Raw genomic sequence first — 25,545 nt, forward strand, 5'->3', positions numbered from 1 at the left:
TGAAGGCAAATGACTATTTTTCCACTTTTTTTTCTTTATCCACCAAGATGTTGCAGAATTTATGAAGGTCTTCCTGGCTTACCGCAGAAATTAAAATGCACTGCAGAATTCTCTCCTATGATCCTTCGGCCACCTTCCTCAACAGCCAGAAATTGTATCTTTCAAGCATCTTAGTCACCTAGAGCATTAAATAGGTTGAAAATTGTGCTCATTTCATGAAAGTAGAGGGTAATTTCTATCTTTAAACAGACTTACATATCTCTGATACAAAATGAAATTATTGCAAAGATTATCTCACAACCATATGATTAAGTATAAATCCTGAATGAACTGAAAATAAAGGTGAAATCTATACTCTCCTATTGAAGTTGTTTCTACAGCAAAACACATTTGTCCATCATTATTTTCTTAATACCAAATAGTTCTGGTGATGGATAAAATGAAGCTTCTCAACTAAAATGCGTAATTGGCATTCTCATGAAAGGACAGATGACATAGCTCCCCAAACTGGAAATGGAGATGCTTGCTTCTGTGGTGTATGGTGTGTCTTCTTTCATCCAATAGTAATGATATTTCATATAGAGACATCTGAAACTAAAGAAAACAGTATCAGAAAAAAAAGAGGAGGTTAATTAGGTCTTTTCTAATTTATCTTAAATGTCATTCTTTTGCCTTTCACAGTAGTGAAGTCTCCTTTTTTTCACAAAAGAAAACAACATTGTAACTACGGGGTAGACAAAATAGACCATACACATCAGATTGGAGCAAAAGACCTAAGAATGATACCTGCCAGCAGAATGGTGGTTTAGGTACCTGCCCCACAGGAGTATGGTACAGGAACCTGAGTGAGAAGCACTGGACCTTACTCACTTTTGGGGAAGCCTAGCAATGTGAGAGTGGGCAGAGCCAAAATCTGCCCAAGAGAGCATTCACCACATCCACCTGGCTGCAGTGCTCCAATAAGGATGTCCCTCAAGTGTCTCAGACTGGCTTTCTGCAGAGTACACAGAGTTCAGTCTGGAACTGTCTTTTAAAGGTAGGTGGTGACTGATCCCTTTCCTTCAAATAACTGAGCAGGCTTCCCTTTCTTCTTCCCTCCTGGCAGCTAGATGAGGGGAGAAGAGTTTTGTGTGAGACCTGCCTCCACTCCAGAATCTCTTGCTCTGTGTGAGCTCCTGGGCATCTCTTCGTGAACTACTCCACCTGCAGCAGTAAATCTGGGGTATTAACAAGGTCTTACTGCAGCCGAGCCAAAATAAGCTAAATTATCCTAATGGGAAAAAATAAAAATAGACCAATCCAAACCACCAGCTGGATGGAAGAATTTGCAAACCTGTGCCCAACTGCATTTCCCATACTGTACTCATATACAGTAGGACAAATTTGGAAATAATGAAAAAAGAGCAACTTCATCCACATTCCCAAGCAAAAAATACTGCTCAGCAATCATCAATACAATTTTTGAAATTTGGACTGCAGCTCCGAGTGGCATGTGATGAGGAACCTTGAAATATGACAATGCCCAGATCCCAGTCAAGATCATCTTAGTTTTTACGGAACTATACAATGCCAGTTGGGGCGGGGAAGTGCAAGATTTCTGTACTTCTTACTCTCACACTGAGTGAAAAAGCAAATGTGGCTTGTTACCCATTCTGATAGTTCATGTAGCTGCAGGCCCCAAAACAACATCTGTCTCCCTTTTCCTTTACATCATAAGAACTGGGATAAGAAGTGTTCCTTGGCTGTGAAATCATACTGGAGGCAGCAGCTGCTGAAGTGAGCTAGAAAATTACAAATGTAGGCAGGATACAATGCATCAAAAATTGATGCTGGCTAATGGAACAGTGGGTTTAAACAGCCTACACAGTGCCCATTACAGTCCAGTTCTGCAAGCAAGCAGGAGTGCTTCCCTTCAAAAACCTCTAAGTGTCTGTTTTGGAGAGAAACACATCCTGGCATGCATTCTATGCAGAGCCCAATAATTGTGCCAAGTGCCCGGGAATGTGCTCAGCACATTCAGATTCTGTGAGCGCTCTCGTACTGAGAGGAGTTTTCGTTTTAATGTATGATTAAGACTTGAATCTATTATGGAAGCAGAAACAGAGGAGGAATGATCTTTCATGATATTTAAAAAATAAATATGTAATCGAGTGACTGCATGCAGTCCTGAAAACAGTTTAAAGCTGCACGTGTGCATAAATCTTTTTTCATAGTTATCTACAGGAATTCAGGAAAGCATACAAAATGATGTCTTAACAAAAATGGCCAACTGGCAAGCCCAGTATGTCAGTACTAGCAGGAACTTCTGCCTTCAGCAGCATCACACCCAATTTTATGATGACTTTAACCACAGAACTATCACTTCTGAGCACTGAAATGATGCTTTTCAGAAAAAGTGTCAAAAGGATAATTGGAAGGATCCCAGCAATTTAAAATCACACCTACTGTTATTTACAATACATGCGTGATTTATAAAAACAGCTTAACTGTAATCTTTCTCTCGCTCTTGAGTACACTTGGCATGTGCCTTTGCTAGAATGTTTTGAACTAAGAGTTGCCCTGTTTTCCCTGCATAATTTGTATCTTCTGTTGTTCGTGTGGGTGTCTTGCTCGAAGACAGATGAGAGAGGGATTCTTTTAAATATGAAAGGATTTTTGTAAAGCCACAATCACATAAGGAAAAGCAGGCAAGGAATATTTTTAGTTGCCCTTCCTGTTTGTGCTACTAAGTTCTGTAATGATGGCATTTAAAGACCTCTTCAGGAAGGCAGCAGGCGCCTGAGCCAAAGCCCAGGTAATACCCTCAGTGGACCTGCATTGAATTTTCCTGGTACTAGGCTGGAATCTGCCTAATTAAATTTCTAAATTGCTAGGGGAGGGTATCTTTAGAAAACGACAGCAGTGACAATACTCTGAATATAGCTGGATAGAAATCAGCCTCTTGTACACTTAGTTACTTACTGATCTCTTGTGCCAACCACCCCACACAGGAGGTATTGTGTCCACGTGCCTTTAGAGTGTAAGAGAGGAAAGGGACCCATCAACTTCTTTTATTTTACAGTTTCTGTGAAAGAGGTTTTCACCTTTTTAGCCATACACATGCTTCCCCTGTGTGTCATCCCTGTCAGTTACCTGTCATCTACCTTATGTTCCGGTTTTACAATCCATTTCACCTGAAGAGAAGATCGTGCCTTAAATTCTGTATTGACTGGGACACCAACTTGTCTTATCTAACTATACAGCTACACTGTCACTCAGAAGGAAATACAGAGATGTGAAGCACCTTATGTGTTCAAGGATCTCAAAGGTCTTTACAAAGAAAGATGGAAGTGCTGACGGTGAAAGGCAGTGTACTAAAAATCGTTGGCAATTGCTGATGTGGAACTTTCATTAGCTTTTATGCAGCCTTTGACACGTCCACCACTTTTATTAAGAGAATTAATGGGAGGCAGGACACTAAGATTGTTTCATCTTGTTCTTCGGGCATTGACTGTCAAAGAGATAGATGTAGTAAATAAAGTGTTTGGGATAATAGTGACCAATTTGTGTGAATTTGATCTAACAACAGCAGACACTTTTTAGCAAAAAAAAAAAAAAAAAAGTCCACAACAGTTGGCTTTAAGATACTGAGTTTTCCTTCTTTCTTTCCTCATAAAATGGCAGCACTTCATCCACGAATTGTCAAGTCTGTATCTGTCCCTAACTTCCCCAAATAAGGGAGAACACTGCTCCTTTTGATTCAGACAATACAATGGTGCTTCCCCTTAAACGGGCAGCAGGCAGAAGTACTGCAGGAGAGGGCTCACAATTACTCTTCATGCTATACACATGTGATTTTTATTCTGCCCTGACCACCGTAAGACTGAAGTGCACCTTTGGCATGGAAGAGGCCAGCGAGACCTGCACAGCCAGTCTGCCCAGACTCCACGTGGCCCCACGGCGGGGGAAAGGCGGCTGCTGCAAGGGCAGGACACAGACAGAGGCAAGTCTGTGGCTTTCTTAAGCCTCGAAGGGCAAGTTTAGCCCAAAACCTTCCCTACATAACAATGATTTGGGGCTAACCATCAGCAAAATCATCTTGCTGAATGCTCCAACACCTTCAGATAGGCTGTTCATCATATATATAGGGGTGTTCTAATGGGCATGGTGATTTGGCTCTTACTTGCCCACTTCTATTTCTTACTCCAATTATTCCTTGCCCCCACTGTTTTAGGGAATGGCCATTGAATCAAGTGCATTCAGAAATGTTAGTCCTCTTATGGTTTCACATGCTGCATTTTTTTAAGTAAAGGGAGCTAGCAGCCTTGCTCCAATATATAAATTCAGTATTTATCCCTCTGATCTGCTCTCCCAGATTTCTTGCTATCAGTCCAGCTTCCTGTTTCTGTCTTTTCATCTGTCACAGAAGAGGGTATTCACTGCTGGCACTTTTAAAAAAAAACAAACAAAACAGACCCAGATATACATCCCACAGCATTTTAGAGCTGCTAAAAATAATAGTTGATGCAAGCAGTGTTCTAAAGTTAAAAGTACTAGTTGATTAAAGTAGTGCTTTGTAAGTTAAAAGAACTACACAATCTCTGTTTTAGCTGAGGATAAACAGTTCTTACCGAGGTGCAAATTAGTAAGGAGGTATCATTGGCAGAGACAGAAAAAGTTCAGTCTCCAGAGCCTTATTCTAGCATGCTGGCCCCTGAGCAGCATTGCCTCCATATGCAAATATTTGCCCTGAATAAAATGTTCATGCTTCCTATCTAAATAAACAGCAGCCTTGAAATTTACAGTAATTAATGTCACCTTTTGACAGCACTAAGGAAATACATCTACAGCTGTGATATGTAAAGAGAGGACTGTCTTAAAGCACTTGAGAGGCTTGGCTCACTCATTTTTTCCAGATAGTTGCTAATATGGTGGTTTAATGAAAGATGGCAGAAACAGAGGAGGATTCTTAACTTCAGCACTCAATGTAATAATAATAATAGCTACCGTGAAAATACACAGAGGCATTAAGTGAGGCATTAAGTGTCCTGTGCTGAAAAGATTCTCCTTTGGCAAAATTATAAGTGCAGAAGTTGGTGCTTTTTTTATTAACTGAATTAGCTGTTGGTGTGAGAGTAACCAATGAACAGTAAGTAATGGAGCATGTGCATGCATCTCTGTGCACACACACACACAAATACACACACAGAGAGATGTATAGATATACACACACATAGGACAGAAGTATATTGATAAACATAGGACCACACGTGTGTGGCCATGTGTGTAGTCTTGTGTTTATCTATATACTTACATTCTATGATCAACAAACAGTATTGTCTTAAATACAAAGAAATTAAAAAGACATTTATAGAAAGAAACATGTCTTTTTCTGACATAAAAAGAAAAATTCAGCAGAAAGTAGCAATGTGTCATTGATTATTGATCTCTCTCCATCTACTAGCAAGACAAATACTTCCCTGTTGTAAACTGGAGCAATGAGCGAATAATATGTCTTATACTTTGCTCTCCTGTTCAATCTGGATTTTTAACTTACTAAATTCCTGTGGCTAAAAACAATGCTGTCAAGCTTTTCAGCTTTCAATGTGTGGGTTAAGGCCTGTTGCTGGGGCCATCAGCAGGTTCTCCAGCTCAGTAGCAATTATGGCAATAAGAGTAATCCTTGCTTTTCCATTTCCTCTTCCTTACAGCTGCTATTATGCCTACCACACCTACTGTACAGCTAGCCTCCTTACACAGAAATGAAATAAACACTCTCTGCTGTGGTTAATGCTTTCTCTGAGTGCAGCTTCAGCTAGCTGGAAATGAGGAAAAGCATAACACAGAAGTGGTTTGCCTGTCCACATCTTGCCTGTTTGATCTAGGGCAGGCATTGAGGTAACTCTTACCACCTGGACTGAAGCCAGATTTGAAGCAGAGAAGGGCAGATGTTAGCACTCTCTCCAGTGGAGCTCTCTCAGGTTTCTAGCTCAGGCTAGAACCCTTCCTTGTTTGAGGCTCCTGTATCAGTGGTCTGAAATGCATGTGCTCCAGGGGAGCAGCTGGCAGCGTGACACAAAGATGACGTTTTTGATCAAGAAGCTCCTGGTACACACTTCTTAATCTCCACCCCACCTCCTTCTTGGGAAAAAACAGGTATTATCAAGTTGATGTAGTCTATAATTGTCTTTGTCAATTCTGGGAATTTAATCATCTCAGTGTTTTTCACTCGGTGCTCAGCTGTTCATGTGCAGCACTTCTAACACAGCAAGCTCCTCCCTGTTGAGCTAAGTAGTCTTCAGCAGCATTCTAGAGGCTTCGTAGAGACAACCCTAACATTCATGAGAAAAGCAGACCGCAATCTCCTTCTGCAGCCTGAGTAACCAAAAGGACTTCCAGCTAGCAAGCTTTCCTGTAACTGCAGTGTCGTTAGCCACTGAGCCACCCACGAACACAAGCAGTAATGAGTTGAATCCGACCTTATCAGATGAAGGGGGAAGTGCTTCTTTGCAGGAAGTGAAGCAAAACTAAAGCAGAACATGCTTTTATTATTTTCACAGACTATTTAGCTTTGAGACAGCATTCCTTTGAGAAATGTTATTCAAAACCTAACATGATGAAAGGCAAGATAGAGATCTAAGTTCCTGCCTCTCCAGCCACATCCTTTAATAAGCTTTCCACACGATGTCATGTAACATTACAATTTCATGTATTCAGCATTAATCCTATGAATCACATCCAGCTTGCACCTCACTGCCAGCAGTCCTTCTGACAGGAGGACTGCGTTGTGACCTGGAAAGCAAGCCTGCTTCTATACAGTGCAGCACTGGAACAAGGTATTGGGGGTTTCTCAAGATACCTACCTTTTTCTTTTAGTCACTGACCGAGAGACCAAGGGATGATTTCATCCCAAAGTGTTCTGGATCTCATATATTGTCTCACAGAGCAACCAAAGATCCGCAAAGTTGTTCCATCTCTTCTTTCTACCCTTTAATACAGAATACTTAAGATAATGAAAGCAAAAGGAGTGCTAGCAGGTTGATCCCAATGCTTACTCTGACCTCTAGGAACACAAAAGTTAAATTTGCATGGGAATGGGCCATGACTTTTTTTTCTTGCTTCTAAAAGATGAGTTTTGGTGAACCCAACATCCTGGAAGGACAAAGGGTGCTCCTGATCACCCATACTACTGTATAAATGAAGGCACTGAATACTAGCGAGCACCCCCTTAGCAACACATCCTATTACAACCTTAGAAATGTCTTGGTTTTAACCCAAGAGTAAATGTTTTCACAGGAAACAATTAAGGCAGGCAGGTATGTGGCAGACTGGGATATGGGAAGACAAGGCTTTACCTGAGAGACAGTTGACAGGTATCAGAAAAAGAAATGGTCTAGTACTGAAGTGGTTGGGAAGAATCCCTGGAGAAAGGAAGAAGCTGCCCTATGGAAAGGCTGGTGGGGCCTCTGGGAAAGGGCCTGCTCACTCAGCAGAAGCTCATGAAATCCAAATGGCAAACAGCTGAATTCAGGTGATCTGCTCTCATCTACGTCATGAACTTCCCAAGTCATCTTATCTCTTTCTGCCTCCTGATATCCTCATTTTAGAATAGTAATAATGACAACTTTTCATCTTTGTCAGTCCTTATAAGACCTATGGGTGGGAATCACTTAAAAAAGTGGTCAGTATTTTTAATTACTGTAATACACTGTCCTGTAACCCAGCTAGTCTCTCTCAAAAGCTAAACAATAATCTAGCTCAATTATTTATTTATTATGGCAGTACCTCATCTTTTGTCAGCAATGCTGTTCAAAATTTCTTCTTTAGCTCTGCTCTCAACATACAATTTCATTGTTTATGGGTCCACATGAAGAACAGAAATCAAACTGCTCTTCAGTACATCAATTTTTTTAACACATTAAAAAGATATCATGACATGATATTGAGTTTCCAATAAAACTCCATCCAGTTCAAATAGATGTAAAGAAGGTTGTTAAGTTTTTAACCTAAAAAATTCACCATAAACAGTAATATAATCTGTGCAAGTAGCCATAACCTTGTCTATGCAATTGATATATTAGTCTGTATTACTTAGTCAACTAGCACCTCTTCTATTTCTAAGTATTACAAGTAAGAGGATGAGGTATCTCTTACTGCACATTTCTTTTCAGACTTGTTTCCTTACACCTGGACTTCCTGAAACAATTACTGGGGTAAAAGGGCTGAAGAAAGTTAGAAGTGGGAGACTAGTTTTAGTTCCAAGCTGAAACCAACTTCTTGTCACTCTGACTGGTGTAATAACGACAGAGCGATTGATAGATTTCTTTTTTTTGAGGAATTTGATCAACAAATTATTTATTTCAAACGTGATTTTCTTCAGAGATCATCTGCAATTGCTTCTTTCCTCCGCCCTTGTCAGAAACAAATGTCAGCATAATGCTGAAGTCCAGGCCACAATATTCTACACCAGAAAAATAGTGTCAGAATTTGCACTGGGGCCTTCAGGGACACACAGGGTTTAAAAGGCTAACACATTAGCTTATAGATGACTCTTGGTAGCAGAAGGAAAATTGATTTTGTTTCCCTGCCAACTAGCTCTCACAAAAAACATTTTCCAGTTTGTCATCTCATATACTTCACTAGAAGAAGTAGGAATTTATTTTGAGCAGATACTGTATACTATTAATTCTAAAAATATGAGGCAAAACAGAATAATCAGATTTGTAAGATATTTACTTACCTTCTACAGTTGATGCACCCACATGACAATGCTCTTGTTCAGGAATTATGGGCAGTATCTTTGTGGTCTGTGCAGTAAGTGGAATCTGTTGTTTGGTGGTTTTCACTATTGAAAGTTAAAATGATTGTTACCCATATTATTAAACAGCAAATACATCTGCAGAGTGTTAAATAGTGAATCTGCAAGTTTGAAAATAATTGAGACCTATCTGAACACAAGGCAGAGGTGGACAGCCAGTTTGTCAGTGGGATTTCAGTGCCTAGGGATGCAAATACATGTCAGGAACTCCTGAAAGTAGTGACCACGTTTTGTATTTAACTTCCTCTTGATACTAGTGGGACTACAACATGCTGATGCTAAGCCTCCCTGGGAAGCATCTTGAAGGTAGGCAGCTAAACTGCTCTTGGAAATTTTACTAGTAGTGAAAATACAGAAGCATGCAAATTTGGGGTTATATGAGTCTCCCAAAATACAAAAACCTACAGTTGGCCAGTGAAGCGGGAACAACTGAAATTTAGACTGTGAACTTTCTGATTCTTTTTCACGTAAGGGCAGCCCAGATTGCCACTCAGGAACATGTGATGTGGCCTCAGCTAACTTGTCATAGACACAGGGAGAGCTACTGGGTGTCATCCAGTTGTAACAAAGATGACAGCATGCACCTCAGAAGCAGGGAAAGGTGTGGTGATGCCTTTAGCACGCTGGCAACACAGATCCTGATGTGATAGCTTACTGGTATACAGATAAAGAAATGCAGAAATAGCATTGTCAGGCAAATGAACTCAGAGCTGTTGATCCAATGTGTTTTCAAAGAACTACCATAGAACACAAATAATATTTTAATGCTAGGTCCATCCTGTCCCTGACCATCCATAACTTCTGTAAACCTACAACTGGGTTTGTTTTCTACTGAGTTCGTAACAAGAGGATGAACTGTGCCACTTATATTTAGCTACATACCTTCTCCACTGACTATATAATTTGGGCTTCTCGCTTTACAAATGCAATTAAAAAGTAAAGTTTGGATCTTGGTAATTAAGCAACTGAACATGAAAAGCAAAGTTAAAATAAAACTGGGGTGGTTTTAAAAATAGCAATGGATCTTGTTTCACCCTCAGGATGAATCTGGAGAGAATGGGAATGTAGGCTGATACTCCCTTCAGAGCCTATGTGTAACACTGTTCTGCATGCATGCAAACTGAGCAGAGAATGTCAGAACTGAGAAAGATCAGAATCAAATAGGTGATGCCTCACTTGGCCAAGATTAAAGAAATTTCTCCTTTCTTTGCTTTGCATCTATTTGCTGCTGTAGAAGATGTATCTTGCCTGTCCTCTTTGCTAAAAAGAAAATGTACTGCAGAATACAAAAAGGATTGAGTCTGAATTCACTGGGATGCCAGCCCTCACACTACTGAGCCAGCATTTGCTGCTATTTCCAACCTGTCAACTAACCTGAATCTGTAGCAACACATCAGAGAGATGGCAGAATTTTACCTATTTCCTCTAATCTTGTAGGATAGCAACTATTATTTTAATAGGATAGCACAGGAAACAATACAGGAATTCAAATGCCTGAGAGAAAATTTGTCTTGTTGTTTCTTATGTGCAAATTACAGCTGTCAAGCCCACTTATATCAAATGCTATGAATGTCACAAAGTCTAAACAGTCCAGAAAACAACTGCAGGCCAGAAACCCTGAGGTTTTATTCTCTGAGTCCTGGTTGTCACCATGATCCTGCAATGTCCTTCTTTCAGGATGAGTTATAAAATTACCATACATCAGAATTAACTTTGCATTATTGTGAGCCAGACAAGCGAGTCAAGGAATCCTGTATTTGTATCCTAAAATGTAATGAACCAAACTGTGATGCTGTGAGCCAGTGGAGTATCACTGAAAATGGGAGAAGTATACCTTTTGAGCAATGTAGAAAAAGGCACTATGTTTGAACTAAGGTTGCCCACGCAGACTGTAGAGTAGTAACATGATGATATTAATATGATTCCCTGTCTGTACAGTCCCATTCTAGCATAGAAATGGGAGCAGGCCTTTTTTTATGATAGACCTTATGCTGCTTTCAAAATAGGATAAAAATAAACAAGTAATGTCATTCTTATGCTAGGAAAAGAAGGTCTAAATGGGAACTTATAGTGGTAGTCTTCTAGTAATATAAATTCACACTTAAGTATAAACCATATAATTATATTAATGAAAATTCCAGTATGAAAAGACCCTGCTAGGCAGATTCAGTCTAGGTATTAAACCCTGATTTATGCAACCTGTTTCCTGTGCAACTTCTTTTTTTTTTTTTTAAGTAATGTAGTGTACAATTCACACTGGCCAGGCACACTGGCCCGCTCCCAACAAGTAATTCTGTGCCATGTCCCCTCACTTATTTTGGGGGGGGGGGGAATACAGCTATATGAGAATAGCTATACTTAATCAGTTACTAGTAGTGGAAAAGGTACCAAAGTGGTTTAGGGAAAGTGGGCTAAGGAAAAAGTATAACAGCAGGGTAAGTGTAGCTGCCCTCCCTTTCTTTGGAACTGAGGCTGATTCAAGCAGTAAGCTGTGCATGACAGTTTAGCAGCTTCTGTCTGAGCTCTTTTAAAACACTGTGGGGAATACTGTCTAGTCCTTCTAATTGCTATTATTAATTTATTAAGTTGTTCCAAAACTTCTTCTACTTCCTCTTCAATTTGAGAAAGCTCCTCAAAAAAATTCTTGCAATAGAAGTCTCTTACGTGGGACTCTCCCTAAGATTCTCTGTCATGAACACAAAGCAAGGAATTGACTTTTCTTCTATGTATTATTTTCCATGTGCTACTACTATCAAGTCCTATTTGATACAAAAATGCTCTGTGTCTGGAAATACAGATCAGCCACTTGAAGAATACTTGCTTCTTGCACTGAAGAAAAAGCACCCTGTACTCCTTCCCTTCTCTTGTGGCTACATTTAAGGGCAACTGTGTTTTGTCAATTCATACCATTCAGGGGACTGTTTTACATAAATGCAATGCCAGGACCAGATCCAAGGTCTAGAAAATGTGCTCTCTACAGCCCACGCTCTAGGGCATACTTTTTTGGCTTAACAGCACAGACAACATTTAGTCAACTTTTATGACCAGAATGCTTTAAAGCTCCCATATCCTCGCTATATGTGCTTAATGCTTTATAGTACCATGAATTTGGAAGGCCGTAACTTTAATCCTACCCTAGAGAACATACTATACATTTTTCCTCCTTTCCTCTGGCCACTGGACCTAATAGTAATGATTCATGGACATAGAGCCACTAACAGTTTCACAAAACCAGCATCCATGCTGTAAACTATCTTTTTGCAGGACCACAGTGATATTAAGACAGCAAGTCCCTGAGCCTACCTAGGAAATCATTCTCATTCTCAAAGTATAGGTTTTATTCTTTTTCTTCCATTATCCTTTCTGAACTTTGAATAACCTTTTAGTAGCACCTATACATCTTTTAATCTACATGATATACTGTCACATCCTCTCAGATATATAGTTATTTAGTCTCATTACAGTGTTTGCAGGGTGATTGTGTTGTCTTCAGTGGATTTCAATGTTTTGTTTCAAGATTCCAAGCTATGCACTAATGATAGTGAAAACATTATCAAGGGCTGTCAAAGAAGTCATCTATAGCTATTTATAATCCATTATCACCGTACCAAATCTTAAACTTAGCAATAGTGGAAAGAATAAACTCTTTTCATATGGTCTTGATTCCACTTTAAATTATATTGGTGTAAACTGGGAAATTGACTGGAATGACTGGAATTATGGTGTGTGAAATCAAGGAATTTCATATTAAAATAAAACCCATTATAGTAACTTATACAACTAAGCCTCTTTCTGGGTTAAATGGATAGATTGAAGTGGGAGGCACATAGAAGTAAGAATGACAGACCAATAAGGGATTCCTATTCTTTTCAGTAATATCTAGTAAAATCAGATCTGAATTTCCATAAAACTCCATCATCAAAAATGCCTTTGGATATACATTAACAATGCCATTGTGAACATGCTGATAAAACAGGTATTGTATTAGTGAAGCTACTCAAGACAAAAGATGTCAGAAAGATAATTCCTTTCCTGTGGGATGAAAATAATGAGCTCATAAATTTATCTTAGAAGTAGCCAGTGCTTTAAAAGCAAGGAGCATAAATTGTACTCGCAGGAGAGTTCAGAGAGACAGGGAGCTATTCACTCTTTTCCACGTAAAATTGAAATGCCATGAGTTACTGAGTTGTAGAGAGAAATTATTGAGTCTCCTCTTAGTCCTGAAGAACTAACAAGACAAACAGTACCCAAGCCTAGCCAAATTTAAAACCATATTTTCATGTCCTGGCTTTGTAGTTGTTCTTGTTTGTCCTGGTTTCAGCTGGGATAGAGTTAACTGTCTTCCTAGTAGCTGGTACAGTGCTATGTTTTGAGTTCAGTATGTGAACTCAGCTCAGTCGGTAGAGCATGAGACTCTTAATCTCAGGGTCGTGGGTTCACGTTGGGCGCCAAAAAGGACTGTCGTGGTTTAACCCCAGCCAGCAACCAAACACCACACAGCCGCCCACTCACTCCCCCCCCATCCAGTGGGATGGGGGAGAAAAATCAGGAAAAGAAGTAAAACTCCTGGGTTGAGATAAGAACGGTTTAATAGAACAGAAAAGAAGAAACTAATAATGATAATGATAACACTAATAAAATGACAACAGTAATAATAAAAGGATTGGAATGTACAAATGATGCGCAGGGCAATCGCTCACCACCCGCCGACCGACACCCAGCCAGTCCCCCAGCGGCGATTCCCTGCCCCCCCCTTCCCCGTTCCTAAACTAGATGGGACGTCCCACGGTATGGAATACACCGTTGGCCAGTTTGGGTCAGGTGCCCTGGCTGGGCATGAGAAGCTGAAAAATCCTTGACTATAGTCTAAACACTACTGAGCAACAACTGAAAATATCAGTGTTATCAACATTCTTCACATACTGAACACAAAACATAGCACTGTACCAGCTACTAGGAAGACAGTTAACTCTATCCCAGCTGAAACCAGGACAGTATTTCAGAAGGAGGTTGTTTTGCCATTCAGAGCTATTATTCTATATGTTTACGTTAATCTTTTTAAAAACAGAGCTCCCTTCGTGAAACCAGAATCCATGGAATTTATTAAAGCATATGACTCTTTGAGCAATATCAGTAACACTCAGAGCTACAGCTGCTAATTTTCGCTGACACAGAGATTTGTTACCAAATCATAATTTCTGGAACCAAAACTTTGAGTTTAGCCATGCCATTTAATTTATCTGTGCTAAGCATACTACACTCTCAGAAGACCACATTTTAATTCCTATCTGAAACTAGAAAATTGTACTTTGTGGGAATTTTTCCCTAGAAATAGGCTACAAAGTGCCAGCAGAGCCATTCTCTTAGTCCTGCTACAGCCATCCATTCCATCCTTTGGTAGCACATTTTATCAAGAGTCATAAATGCACACAGCATACATACATGTGTGTACATGCCTGTATACTTTTCATACACACAAAGCCTCAACATGACCAAAAATCAAAAGGAGGTAAAAGAAGCAAAGTCATTAACGTAACACATTTGGAAGACTGGGAGAAGCATTCCCACGTGATATATGTACATCTTCTTACAGTTGTTTTTGTCAGAATTATTTCTTTATGATATAAAAATGCTTCCGTAACATAAGCCAGATCAAATTTGTGTAGGATCAAGGTAACTCTGAAACAAACCTGAAGCATCCCTTACCAGGAAAGACTTAAAAGGTCTTTCTTGACCTCCTCATGCCTCAAGATTTGTTAGGGGTTTATTTTACTTTTGTATTACTTACCAGGAAAAGGATGAATTTTAGTAGCAGATATGGTTCTTCTTTCATGTCTGGAACCCTTTCTTCTTAGAATAGTAGAAACTGATACTGCTACTCTGTGTTTACAACCTGTTTTAAACAAAATGTGTTGTCCTCAGCTACAGAATTACATACAGCACTGATTAGAAAGAAAGCTGGTAAACCCCTTATTCTTAAACTTTTGAACACCTTCCATGAAAAAACAGGAAGGGCCAGATGTTTCATATTTTCCTATATGAAATTTTCTGGAACATCCGTTCAGATTTGCCCCTTTCAAATTATTCCTTCCCTTTCCTATACTGTGTACCTTGAAAAAATTTTGGAAGGTTATCCAAAATTACACGTTCCAGTACAAATTTGGACTCACACTGCTGACAGTGGAATAGCAAGGATGGAGTGTACTGGCATCCTAGGAAGCTGACAGATTCTTCGCAAGTGTGGGGTGTTCATCTTTGGAAGCACAGTTTGAGAGCAAGCTCTACACCACTCAGAGAAAGAGAGAGCTGGGTTGAACACCTTTGACTGTTCCTCAGCACCTTGTTCATAAACCCCTCAGTCTTTCCATCCTTCTGCTACTCTCTAATACTGTACTCTTGCTGGGTTGTTGCAGACGATTGTGCAGCTGTTATGGTTAGCCCTGTTCTATGATGACGGCAGTTCAGGGCTCAGCCAGCTTCTGATGACAGGCTCACTTCAATTCTCCATAACAGAACTGATTTTTATCTTTTTCTTTTGAGAACACTACAAAACTTCAGCTTTAAGTAATTCATTAAATTAGCATTATTTAGGTCATGATTTTTTTATGAATAGCCAGTGGAGATCTAATGCATTGAAGCCCTAAGCATGCACTTTAACAGTTAATGTCAAAGGAAGCTCTGGAAGTGGTCATAAAACAAGAGAGGAAGGGAAAAGGCAAAAGGACTAATTTCTAATTTATCTCCTTTGTCATGGATCAGTTGTAACCTCCACCAAGTTTATTTGGATATTTTATTTTATGCACTCATGGAAATAATTAATGTTTCAGAGAGTCTCAGAGTCTGCCTAGCAGAATTTCTTGCAAGGTCTCAAGGGGAAATGAATAATTCCATATTTCTTAACAGCTCTCAGTGATACTCAGAAATTAAGAGAAAAACTACTAATTATGACTACGAATTACGACTTCTTAGCAGCTCTTTTAGGCACATAGTAATATTCTGCTGTGTTCTTTGGGCACCACTGAAAAAAAGCAGTATGTAGACTTGCAGTTAAAGGTGGCATGGTAATATATACACATAAGGAATACAACCCTTAAATCTGATTTTTATGTGCTTGTCTTCTTATCAGTAACATATTGATGTTGTTTATAATGTTATATATTATAAATTTAACTAATAAACCCACTATTCCTCTATTAACAGAAAATATATTCTAAAAGCAAATCAGTAATTAGAAGCCTCAGAAGGGCATCTTTTCCTCCCTGCTTCTGTCCATAACAATTCTGAAAAACCTGCATATAATAGAAAACTGTTGTTTAAGAATAAAGGCAGTAAATCATTAATCATCACTACTAATAGTTCTGCATTAAAAATGGGATGTTATGACTCAAAGCATAGAAAATCATACTTATGGCATTTATAGGTAGCTTTCCAATTACAAATAAAAGTCCTTTAAATTAAAGCATTTAATTGCCCACTTATAAAGACCTAATTTATACTTTGTGGGATTTTTTATATACATAAAATAGGTCTCAGAATTTGGTTCTAGCACTAAGTAAAAGATCCTGTATTTTAACCAAGATAATCTGGTAAGGAGGTTTTTTAATTGGTGGGGAGGCGAGGGCGAGAAGATTTGCCATTTTAAGCAACTATTTTGCTTATTCATTAAAAATATATGCATAAAATATTTACATTATGCAAAAAACCCACAGAAATATTTTGTGTGGGGGCAGTCTTCTTCCTTCTGTTCAGTTTTGATTAAAGCTGGACTCCTATTGCTCTTTCGTTACAAAACTCCCTGTGGATGCAGTAAGGATGATCAGAGGAATGGATATGGCTTATCATTTTTTTATTACCCCTGTGACCAAGGTCTCCATTTGGCAGCTCTGGACTACAAGGTGAATGGACATCTGCCTGGTAATAGCAACTAAATGCTGGTTGTCCGGAGACATTCTGCCTACTCAGGGCTGACACAGGCAGAAAGTCTCAGGAAATTGCTGTGAAAAACATCTAAGAGCTATTGTCTCAGGTAACAGGTTAAGTAACACTCTTTTCACACTGATGAAAGGGAGTGTGCTCCCTGTACCACCTACCTCTGACTTGGGATGAAAAACAAGGGCCAGCAGCTGACAAGCGGTCAATTTTCTGCATTGTTTTGGTGCAGAGGACTTTATCTTGATTGCTCAAAAGTCTCAAACTCATGGTACTCCTACACCTTAATTCTTGCTTTCTTCACTGTATATTGCTAGAAGAAATACTGTAAATCCCATTTCAGCCTGTATCACAAGTGAATTGCATAGGAAGAGCCTGTCTTGGCTGGTGAAGGCATTCTGTAGAAACAATTGTTTCAGTCTCTGAACTAAGGACAAGTTCTTTCACAGTAAAGTTTTAATCACTTGGAATAGTCAATAGTGCTGATTCAGAAATCACAGCACCATTTTCTTTGCTGAAAACAGCAAAGAGAAGAAATGTTATCTGGACTTAATTCAGCTCTGGGGTTAAGAAGGCACAGCTTGGTTGACCTGTATGGGATTACACCGCTGCTGAATTTAGATAACCAGTTTTTAGGACAGACAGTTGAGTGCATATCTCCTCATACTTATCCTGTAATGTTTCTTGACCATGACCTAGATGAATCATCTTCAGGAAGGAAAGGGTATTTCAATCTGCTTATATTGGTCATTGGCATTTCTGCTTAAGACCTTCAACAAGGTTCAACTGTAACTGTTTTATCTACTGGAATCAGTCTGAAACCAGAAGTTCATAACACTAAGGATCATAGGCCACCAGGCATCTGTCAAAAAACCCATTTCATTCACCATCAACAAGCTTGGATTTGCATCTACAATTCAGAGGTGAGAGGTGATAGTATCAATCATCTGAGTATTTCAATCCCTCCATAATAAGCTTTTACTGTATTACTATTAAAATATTGGAGTCTAAACCACATTAATAATCAACAGCTTTGTTATTGTAAATTAATACATTTTTCATTGCATAGAAATTTAAATTCATGCAGATTAACTTTGTGTTACTCACAGTTTTGTTCACTTTCTTGGACTATTTTGTAGACGACAATTGAAATAGTAAACACAAAAACTACTGGAATCATAGTGAGCCAAACGATCTTCGTCATACACATTGGATCTGTCCATAAAATGTAGAAGAGATAAAATGAAGCAGGAAAACATTGGCAGAGGAAAGCAGCACATTCGATCTTGGTAGGTTTTTGGACCATGCTTATCCCCACAGATAAAAATTTAAAACAAAAGAGAAGATTATGCCTTTTTCTTTCAGCCTTCTTTGTTGTTTGAAATCAAGTTTCCTATCTAGAATTTAGCTTCATTTTCATCTCTATCTCCCCATGTCTGAAATACTTATACATAGCTAAGTGAATGAAAACTTTTCCTATTTGTATAAACTGTTACATGCAAGTCAGCCAGGAAGAAAATGCTTCAAAGATCAACATTTATATTTAAGGTAGAACAAGGGTAATTTATATCCCCTCTTTGTTTGGATGGAGTACAGAAGGAATTGGTCCACTGTCCCAACACTGGCCTGTACTGGCATTCTCAACCTCCTGGTCCGTCTTCATATATTGGAGAAGGTAAGATTCTACATATAGAAATTTTCTTATCAAAAAGTGAGGAAATGCCACCAACAGGACCCCTCTGGGGAGTTCTTTTAACTAAAGGTGCCTTGGGGGAGAATCAGCATGGGACTGGGTGTAGGAGGCAGACCGCTCTTTCGGACAACAGCTACTGCAAAAATGCACCCACATTCCACAGGGAATTAGCTCAGTAACTAGTACAAGCCAGGACTATATACCACAGAGAAAGGATGTGGGGAACTTTCCTCCCTGATTGTTCAAAAGGCCTTTCAAACTTCTTTGGCAGCTGCATGTTAATGCATACATTAGCATTGTCAGATAACTATTTTAAAAAAACAGCTATATTACTATGACTCATATAAAATCAAATTACAGACTATAGCCAAACCGCTGTTTTCCTTTCCTTGACTTAGAATAGCGTAATTAGACCTACATCAACTTCCCTTGTGTTATCTTCTCCATTGAGAAGTCATGAGGTAACTGCCAATAACCCCATGGCTCTTTGAGGTAAGCACAGCTCATCCCTTCTAATTCAGAACTAAAAATATCTTTTATACAGTCATTTAGGCTCCTTTCAAACAGAGTACTCTACCCCATCTTGTAATGACTTGTAATGACTTGTATACCAACCTTGCTTACAAAAAGCCCTGAGCACCTCTTTAGCTTTGTTTTGAAGTAAATAGAAAAAAGATGTGTTGTTAATTTTTATTGTTAATTTGAGATAACTACTTCCCAGGTAAATTGCCATTAGCAAAGGGTGGTTAGCTCATAGTTTTGACACAAGTTAGCAGGGCAAGTTACAAACTATACTCCTCTCATAGCTAGACCTACTTATTTAAAAAAACAAACCTAAGCTGCCCTCTCTTCTCTAGGATTTTACGTGGCTTTAGCCAACTCCAAAACACATATTTTTTTCCAGCAAAGGTACAGCATAAAATGCATTTGCCATACAGAACTAAATGAATGTAATAATTCAGCAATTCCCAGACGGCAAGCGTTGCATAAAGACAGGCTGGAAGCCCTGACCCTGGTCAGGCAATCAGCCAAAAAACTCCTGCAGCACAAAGAGAAATTTAAAAAGCTGACAGGTTGTCCTCTGGGAAAACTAAGCCTGGTTCAGCTGAAGATTTCTCTTCTAAGTGTACTGTAGTAAGGCTGTATAGTAGGCTATTGCAGTACAACATTAAGAAAAGTCAAACCTGTCTCCTGGTTCTCCTGCCACTGAAGTTAACAGGAATTTTTAAATTTACCTCCAAGACAACAGGGTTATGCCATTATCAGGGAGGGGAGAAGAAAAACGTAATTCCAGGTTTTGTCATACATGTAATTTGTGAGTCTGTCACCACTGAGCAAAAAAATGTACAGACACTTTGCTGTGTTGCTTCTAGGAAAAAAAAGCCACAGCTAAACCTGCTTTAAATCACTATAAAAACTGTCAGTTGCCTACTGAAGATGGTCTTTTACTAAGGGATGATCAAAATTGTATTCTCTTCTTGTGAAATACTTAAATGGTTGCTGAAAGCAGGGAACTACCTACTGGAGATTTTTTTGCAAGATTGATATTGTTTCTGGTTTGACTTCCATTCTGACTCTCCTTTGTAACTTACATTCCACGTAAGACTTCAGTTGCAGTGAAATATTTATACAGTCATTTTGGTCTTCCATCATTGCCACTAGACAGGAATGATTTAGATATTTTTCAGCTGCATTTCTTCCTTCAACTACAGAATTGTTGATGTGGATTTCCAGCAGGTAGTAAGTATTACGCTCTACTTCTTCTTTCTCAGAAACCGTAGTGAAATTAAAATATTTATAAAAATCAGTAACATCTTCTGTTTCCAGTTCAAGTGAGCCTTTTGCTTTTGGAAATAAAAATTAAAACAAAACTGTTATATAATGTGGTAGACAAAGAGACAACTCTCAGAAAGAACAATAAAATAAGTTCTCTGTCTCGTTTTCAAAAACATCCAGTAGGCTTTTACATGATTGACTACGATAAAATGGGCAAAAGGATACCATGTAAAGTTATTCTGAACAGATCTGAAGAGTATTAATTATCTATACAAAATATACTTCCCCTGCAAATTATAGCCCCTTTTTTTGCTTTACTTCCAGCTTCAGAGCTTTTCAGTTTTTTGTTTTGTTGTCTGTTATCAAAGGTAACAGACAAAAATCAGGCTGTGAAAAAAAACCCAAGTAAAAACCATACAATGATAGAGATTTGAAGTGTACATCTAGTCGATCTGCTATCAGTTGCAGAAGGTCCTTGTTTCACTTTAAACCACACAAGCTGTGAGACTTGTACAATGTTAGCAAGAGGCATAGGTAGGTGAGACATTGTCAAAAGCGTTGGAGTTGTATAGGTATAACTGAGAACAGAGTTTGTCCATGTATCTTTTGTTTTGTTATTTTCCATACTTGTTAAGACAGCTATTTTGTAATAAGAAAATGACGCAGTTGGAGAAAAACTGCATTTCTTATATTCAGGACTAGGCCTGTTGCCCCTGTTGCTGACAATGTCAGGAAAGCAGAATTCAGAGGCATCTTCTTCCCCAAAAGTTGCCAGATACTTTGCATATGTATACAGCACAGAAGGAATAAGCTACTACTGCTCTGAAAATATGTGGATGTTGCTGAACTCTTCTCTGTATTGCTGTGCCAGTCCTTATTCAGTGCTGCCTTCTATGAAACGTGCAAGACCATTTCTGATACTACAGTTATGGATATCATAGACTACAAGCACAAAAATGGTTATTTCTTGTATAGCTGCCATCTGAATAGTTACCATCTTTGAATTAGTTCTTCAGATACTTGCTCACAACTTATCTTCATATAATATAAGCAATCTATGGGTAGAGTTCCACAATGACATTTAAAAGCAAATTCAGCATGAAAACTGATCAGAAACTACAACTCCTTAAAAATAAACAAAATATTTTAGAAAATTTATCAAGATAAAAAGAATAAAGATAGGGATATAAGGGATATAAGAGTGTTCATAAAAGCCAGATGGCAGAGGTCAAATTTGCAACAGAAATATTCCAAGTGGCTGCTGGATAAGGCACCCTTTTTTTCACAGCACCCTCTTTCCAGACCAATACAAAGCCCCCTGAAGATAATGACATGCCCCCCCCCCCCAGTTTTATACAAGATCCTCAAAGAAAAGAAATCAGCATTTTGCTACCAACAAGCTTCACTGACAGCCAGGAATGAATGTCACTGAGAATCTGGCATAAAACCTGTGTTTTCTAGCCATGCAAAGACAAGCTAAAACCCCCCCATTGTTCATAGAATTGAAAAGACCATAGAGAACCAGCAGCATATTATAACTTTCTTTCAACTACCAACTAAAAATGTGTCTTTTATGTTGTAATTACTTCAAAACTAAGTATTTCTCTTCCCCTACTTACTTTTTTTAGCTACCGACCCTGATCCTTGATCATCAACATTCACATCTCTCTTGGATTCACACTCTGTGTGTTCAGTATGGGACTGTTGTTCCCTCCTGGAGGACTGGCAAATACATGGAATATTTTGGAAATTGGAATGACTTACAATGGCCTTCAGTAAAATAGTCTGGTTTTCTCTTCTGTGTTGCACTGATCTTTTGCAAGAATTGTTAAAAGTACAAAGTGGAAAAGTGGTGTTATTTGATGAACAGGTATCCATGCATGACACAATTACAGTGTTAGCTGTAAAAAAAGAGAGTACTATATTAGCAAGACAGTCATATAGGACACATGGACAAATACACGCGTGGAAGCACCATGTAACAGATCCTTTAACCATCTTGCAGTGAAACACACTTTCTTTCTTGAGGGTTATGGCAGCACATTGAATGCATCAACAAGTGAGAGGAAGCAAGCACAGAGTCTTCCCAAAACATAGATGCTGGATTTTATTGCTGAATTGTATGAAATCTCTTGTAATACTAACTTGAATTTGTGGCGGTATCTAGTCACATTCCTGTTTCAAAGCTGCTCCGATTTGATTGTACTTGAAAAGAAGATGAAAGCACTGATGTTCAGAGGGGGAACTTAGTGCTGGAACTGTGCAGTTGCAATGCACCAGTGCAATTATGTTGTAAAATGGCTATAATCAGAACGAAAACTTTCTTTCCAATGACATTGAAACCACACAGTGAAAATACACAGAAACAATGCTGCTGAATCCTCTGATCACACCCTTCATGTTCTCTTACATTCAGTCAACAAACATGAATCTTAATTATGACCATTGGTTTTGGTATTCATAGTCAAATTTCAGTATCAAATTACTGTAGCTAGAGTGCATTAATGCAGTTCTGGCAAGTAGCAAAAAACACATAGAATTAGTTATTAATGAGTGTTATTTTAGCTGTCTTCCACATTAAAATAGGGCTTTATTGTACAAATTGTGCATTTTTACTTGAGTTAACTTTGAACTATTTTTTCAATATGAAAAAAAATATTAAGAATAAAAAACTTCTGGGACCCCAACATGAAATACATATTTATGAATACAAAGAACCACTTCCTGGAGTTGATGCAGCACTAACCTATAGTTTTGTAGCTGAGCTTCCAATTCTAGCAGTACCCTTGCATCTCTATGAAGAGGGAATTTTGCATCTAACTCCCATTATGAGTAATTGGAGCAATTTGTTCATAAATCCTTATGTATAGAGAGAAAAATACAGCTTTTAATTGCTCCAGTGCTCAGCTGCAATCTGACAGCTTCAATGGGCCACCTGTGCACACATAGCAGCAGGCTGACCTCAGAAATGGTTCAGTGAAGGATTTCAGACAGGATACAGAAATAAAATCCAAAATTCAACACCAAAGTCAATTATCTTCACTTTACTAACACCACATCAGAGCGTCATAAACTCCTTATAAAATATAATAAATTGAAATGTAAAATACACATCCTATGCAGGTAAGAAAATAATTCATTTTTACTACAAAAAGGAAAAATGTCAGACAAAATTTAGGGCTTGATCTTTCCGTGAGGCAAGTCAAAACATTATCCTTGAAATGCTTACAATCTGATCCACGCAACCTGGAGTCAAATTCTTCCAGCTGAAGGAGGCATTTTGTGCAGAGCTTCTCTGTGGAGATGAGCCAGGAGCAGAAATTGAATGCTTATTCTGCTGTCATGGCAAGGCATGTATGCATCTGGGCAACCAGTCTAAAACCACTGCTACAGGTCTCAAGGTCAACTAACAGTAATTCCCTACCATACCCCTTTCACCAAGAAATTTGTACATGGACTTGAGAATCTGCTGACTGTGCTGTGACAGCAGTCTATGTACAGCACTATGAAGCCTATTTTGGACTTCACACATGGCTAAACAGGCTCCAGAGCTGCCTGTAAGCCATATTGTAGATAGGTAAAAGGCATGTTATCTGAGTGGAAAAAGTTTGAATGCTGTCCTGTTAGGGAGGGTGCTTAACATCCTCTTGAAAGATCTCTACTGAGAAAGCCAATCAAATTACGACCTAGCATCAGTAAACTTAATTTTCTTGACTCACAGGACTGTGGACTTTCTAGAGAGGGATATATGTTGTTGAACACCATAAACAGAGCTGCAAAAAACCTAGGCTTTCCCAGTGGATTACATGGCAGACAGAGAGCTGTACCCGCAAAAGGCTTGCTCCTTACTGCAGGACTGAGAAGCACTCTTCCAAATGCAAACTTCACTAGAAATGTGGAAAGGGTTTTGTGAAATCTGAACGCAGACTGCCTGAAGAGTTAAGAGGATCACTGACATGAAACCATGCAAAGTACCTCTAGAAAACTGCTGTATATTCAAAGATCTGTAACCTGCATGCTTAATGTTAGGAAGTTCTGTGATTATGAAATTCCTTTATTAAGCCTCTATTTACAGGGTGTTGATCCATAGAAAATCCAATTCTATTAAAATGAAATTATTCACTCTTTGATGTTTGACAGTAAGGTCAATGTTTTCTTCTGGTAAGAGTCATGTCATTGTTTATTTGCATAGTCTGTGCTAGCAAATACTTTGATTACTTCTGCATGTGCTAGCAAATACTTTGATTACTTCTGCATGGAGGTAAAACATTAATTATTCCAGTGTCTTAAACTGACTCATCAATTTTATGATATTCAAAACTTATGACAGCTTACCAAGTTTGTTTGTTTATAAACTATAAGAATCTATGAATTATATTCTAGTTACTGTCATGTTTATCCTTTGTGGTTAATGAAAACAGAAATGTGAATATAAGTAACCTAATCTGGATATATTTTGATATTAATTTTTTCCCAAAAAATTATGCTTCATAAATCGTTTATTTCATGGTGCCTAGGAATACACACCATTTGTCAAAGGGATGCTTTTTATTATAATATTTATCTATTCAAAAGCTTACTTAGGAAAGGATGTGACAAAACTATTTTAATATTAATTTATTTATTGATTTTTAAGAAAGCACTAAATGCATACCTTTCACACATATATTTTGCATTCATCCTAAATCCAGTATCGACCTTTAGGATCACCAAGGTGTATCTGGGATTTATGTTAAAAGATTTGCTTCACTCAGTTACACCCATTCCACTCTTTCTGTCAGGTTACCACTGCATATCTCTTTCACAGAAAGTATCTTATACCAGATAGTAGTTGTACAAGTATAGAAACTTAAAAAAAGACATGAGTACCTGCTCTAAAAGAACATACATCATTTTAACTACTCTCTTCACGATGAAGATAGTAAAAGTACAGTTGCATGGAAATAGTTACCAAAAATTTTGCAGTGTATGTAAATGAATGACAAACTCCTTTCAAATTACTGCATATAATTAACTCTGTTTGTTAAAAATCTAATGAAAAAAACCTATATGCTTTGCAAAGTTCGTATGAGTACAGCACCCTAACCATCACTTTTAGGGAAGCATGTGCCAACTTTTCAACTGCACTCAGACTTTTGAATAAATAAAAGGCTATTTTTAAAGCTCATCACTCACCTTCATGGATTTTGAAAAATTCAGGTAAACATAAAATAAACATGGTAATTATTCCAAGTACTAATCTGAAGAGTTCTGGTTTTCTCAAAAGCAAGCACATGTCACTGAAGCACTCCCATCTAGCATAGTGGTGGTAACTTCCTTCCTGGTTTAGCTTTTAACTTGGTGCAGACAT

At 38.4% G+C, this 25,545-nt stretch overlaps 1 protein-coding gene across 1 annotated transcript; it reads right to left on the bottom strand.

The window, feature by feature from the left end:
• Positions 1–536: 536 nt before the first annotated feature.
• On the bottom strand, positions 537–25,545 carry TMEM156 (transmembrane protein 156). Its single transcript, XM_075024478.1, is given in 7 exon segments — positions 537–594; positions 8,720–8,824; positions 14,586–14,690; positions 17,834–17,941; positions 20,012–20,263; positions 21,815–22,096; positions 25,371–25,545. Coding segments are annotated over 7 exon segments (1,047 nt in total). The 3' UTR covers positions 537–574.

This window comes from Buteo buteo, chromosome 1, assembly GCF_964188355.1.
Source record: "Buteo buteo chromosome 1, bButBut1.hap1.1, whole genome shotgun sequence".
NCBI lineage: Eukaryota > Metazoa > Chordata > Aves > Accipitriformes > Accipitridae > Buteo > Buteo buteo.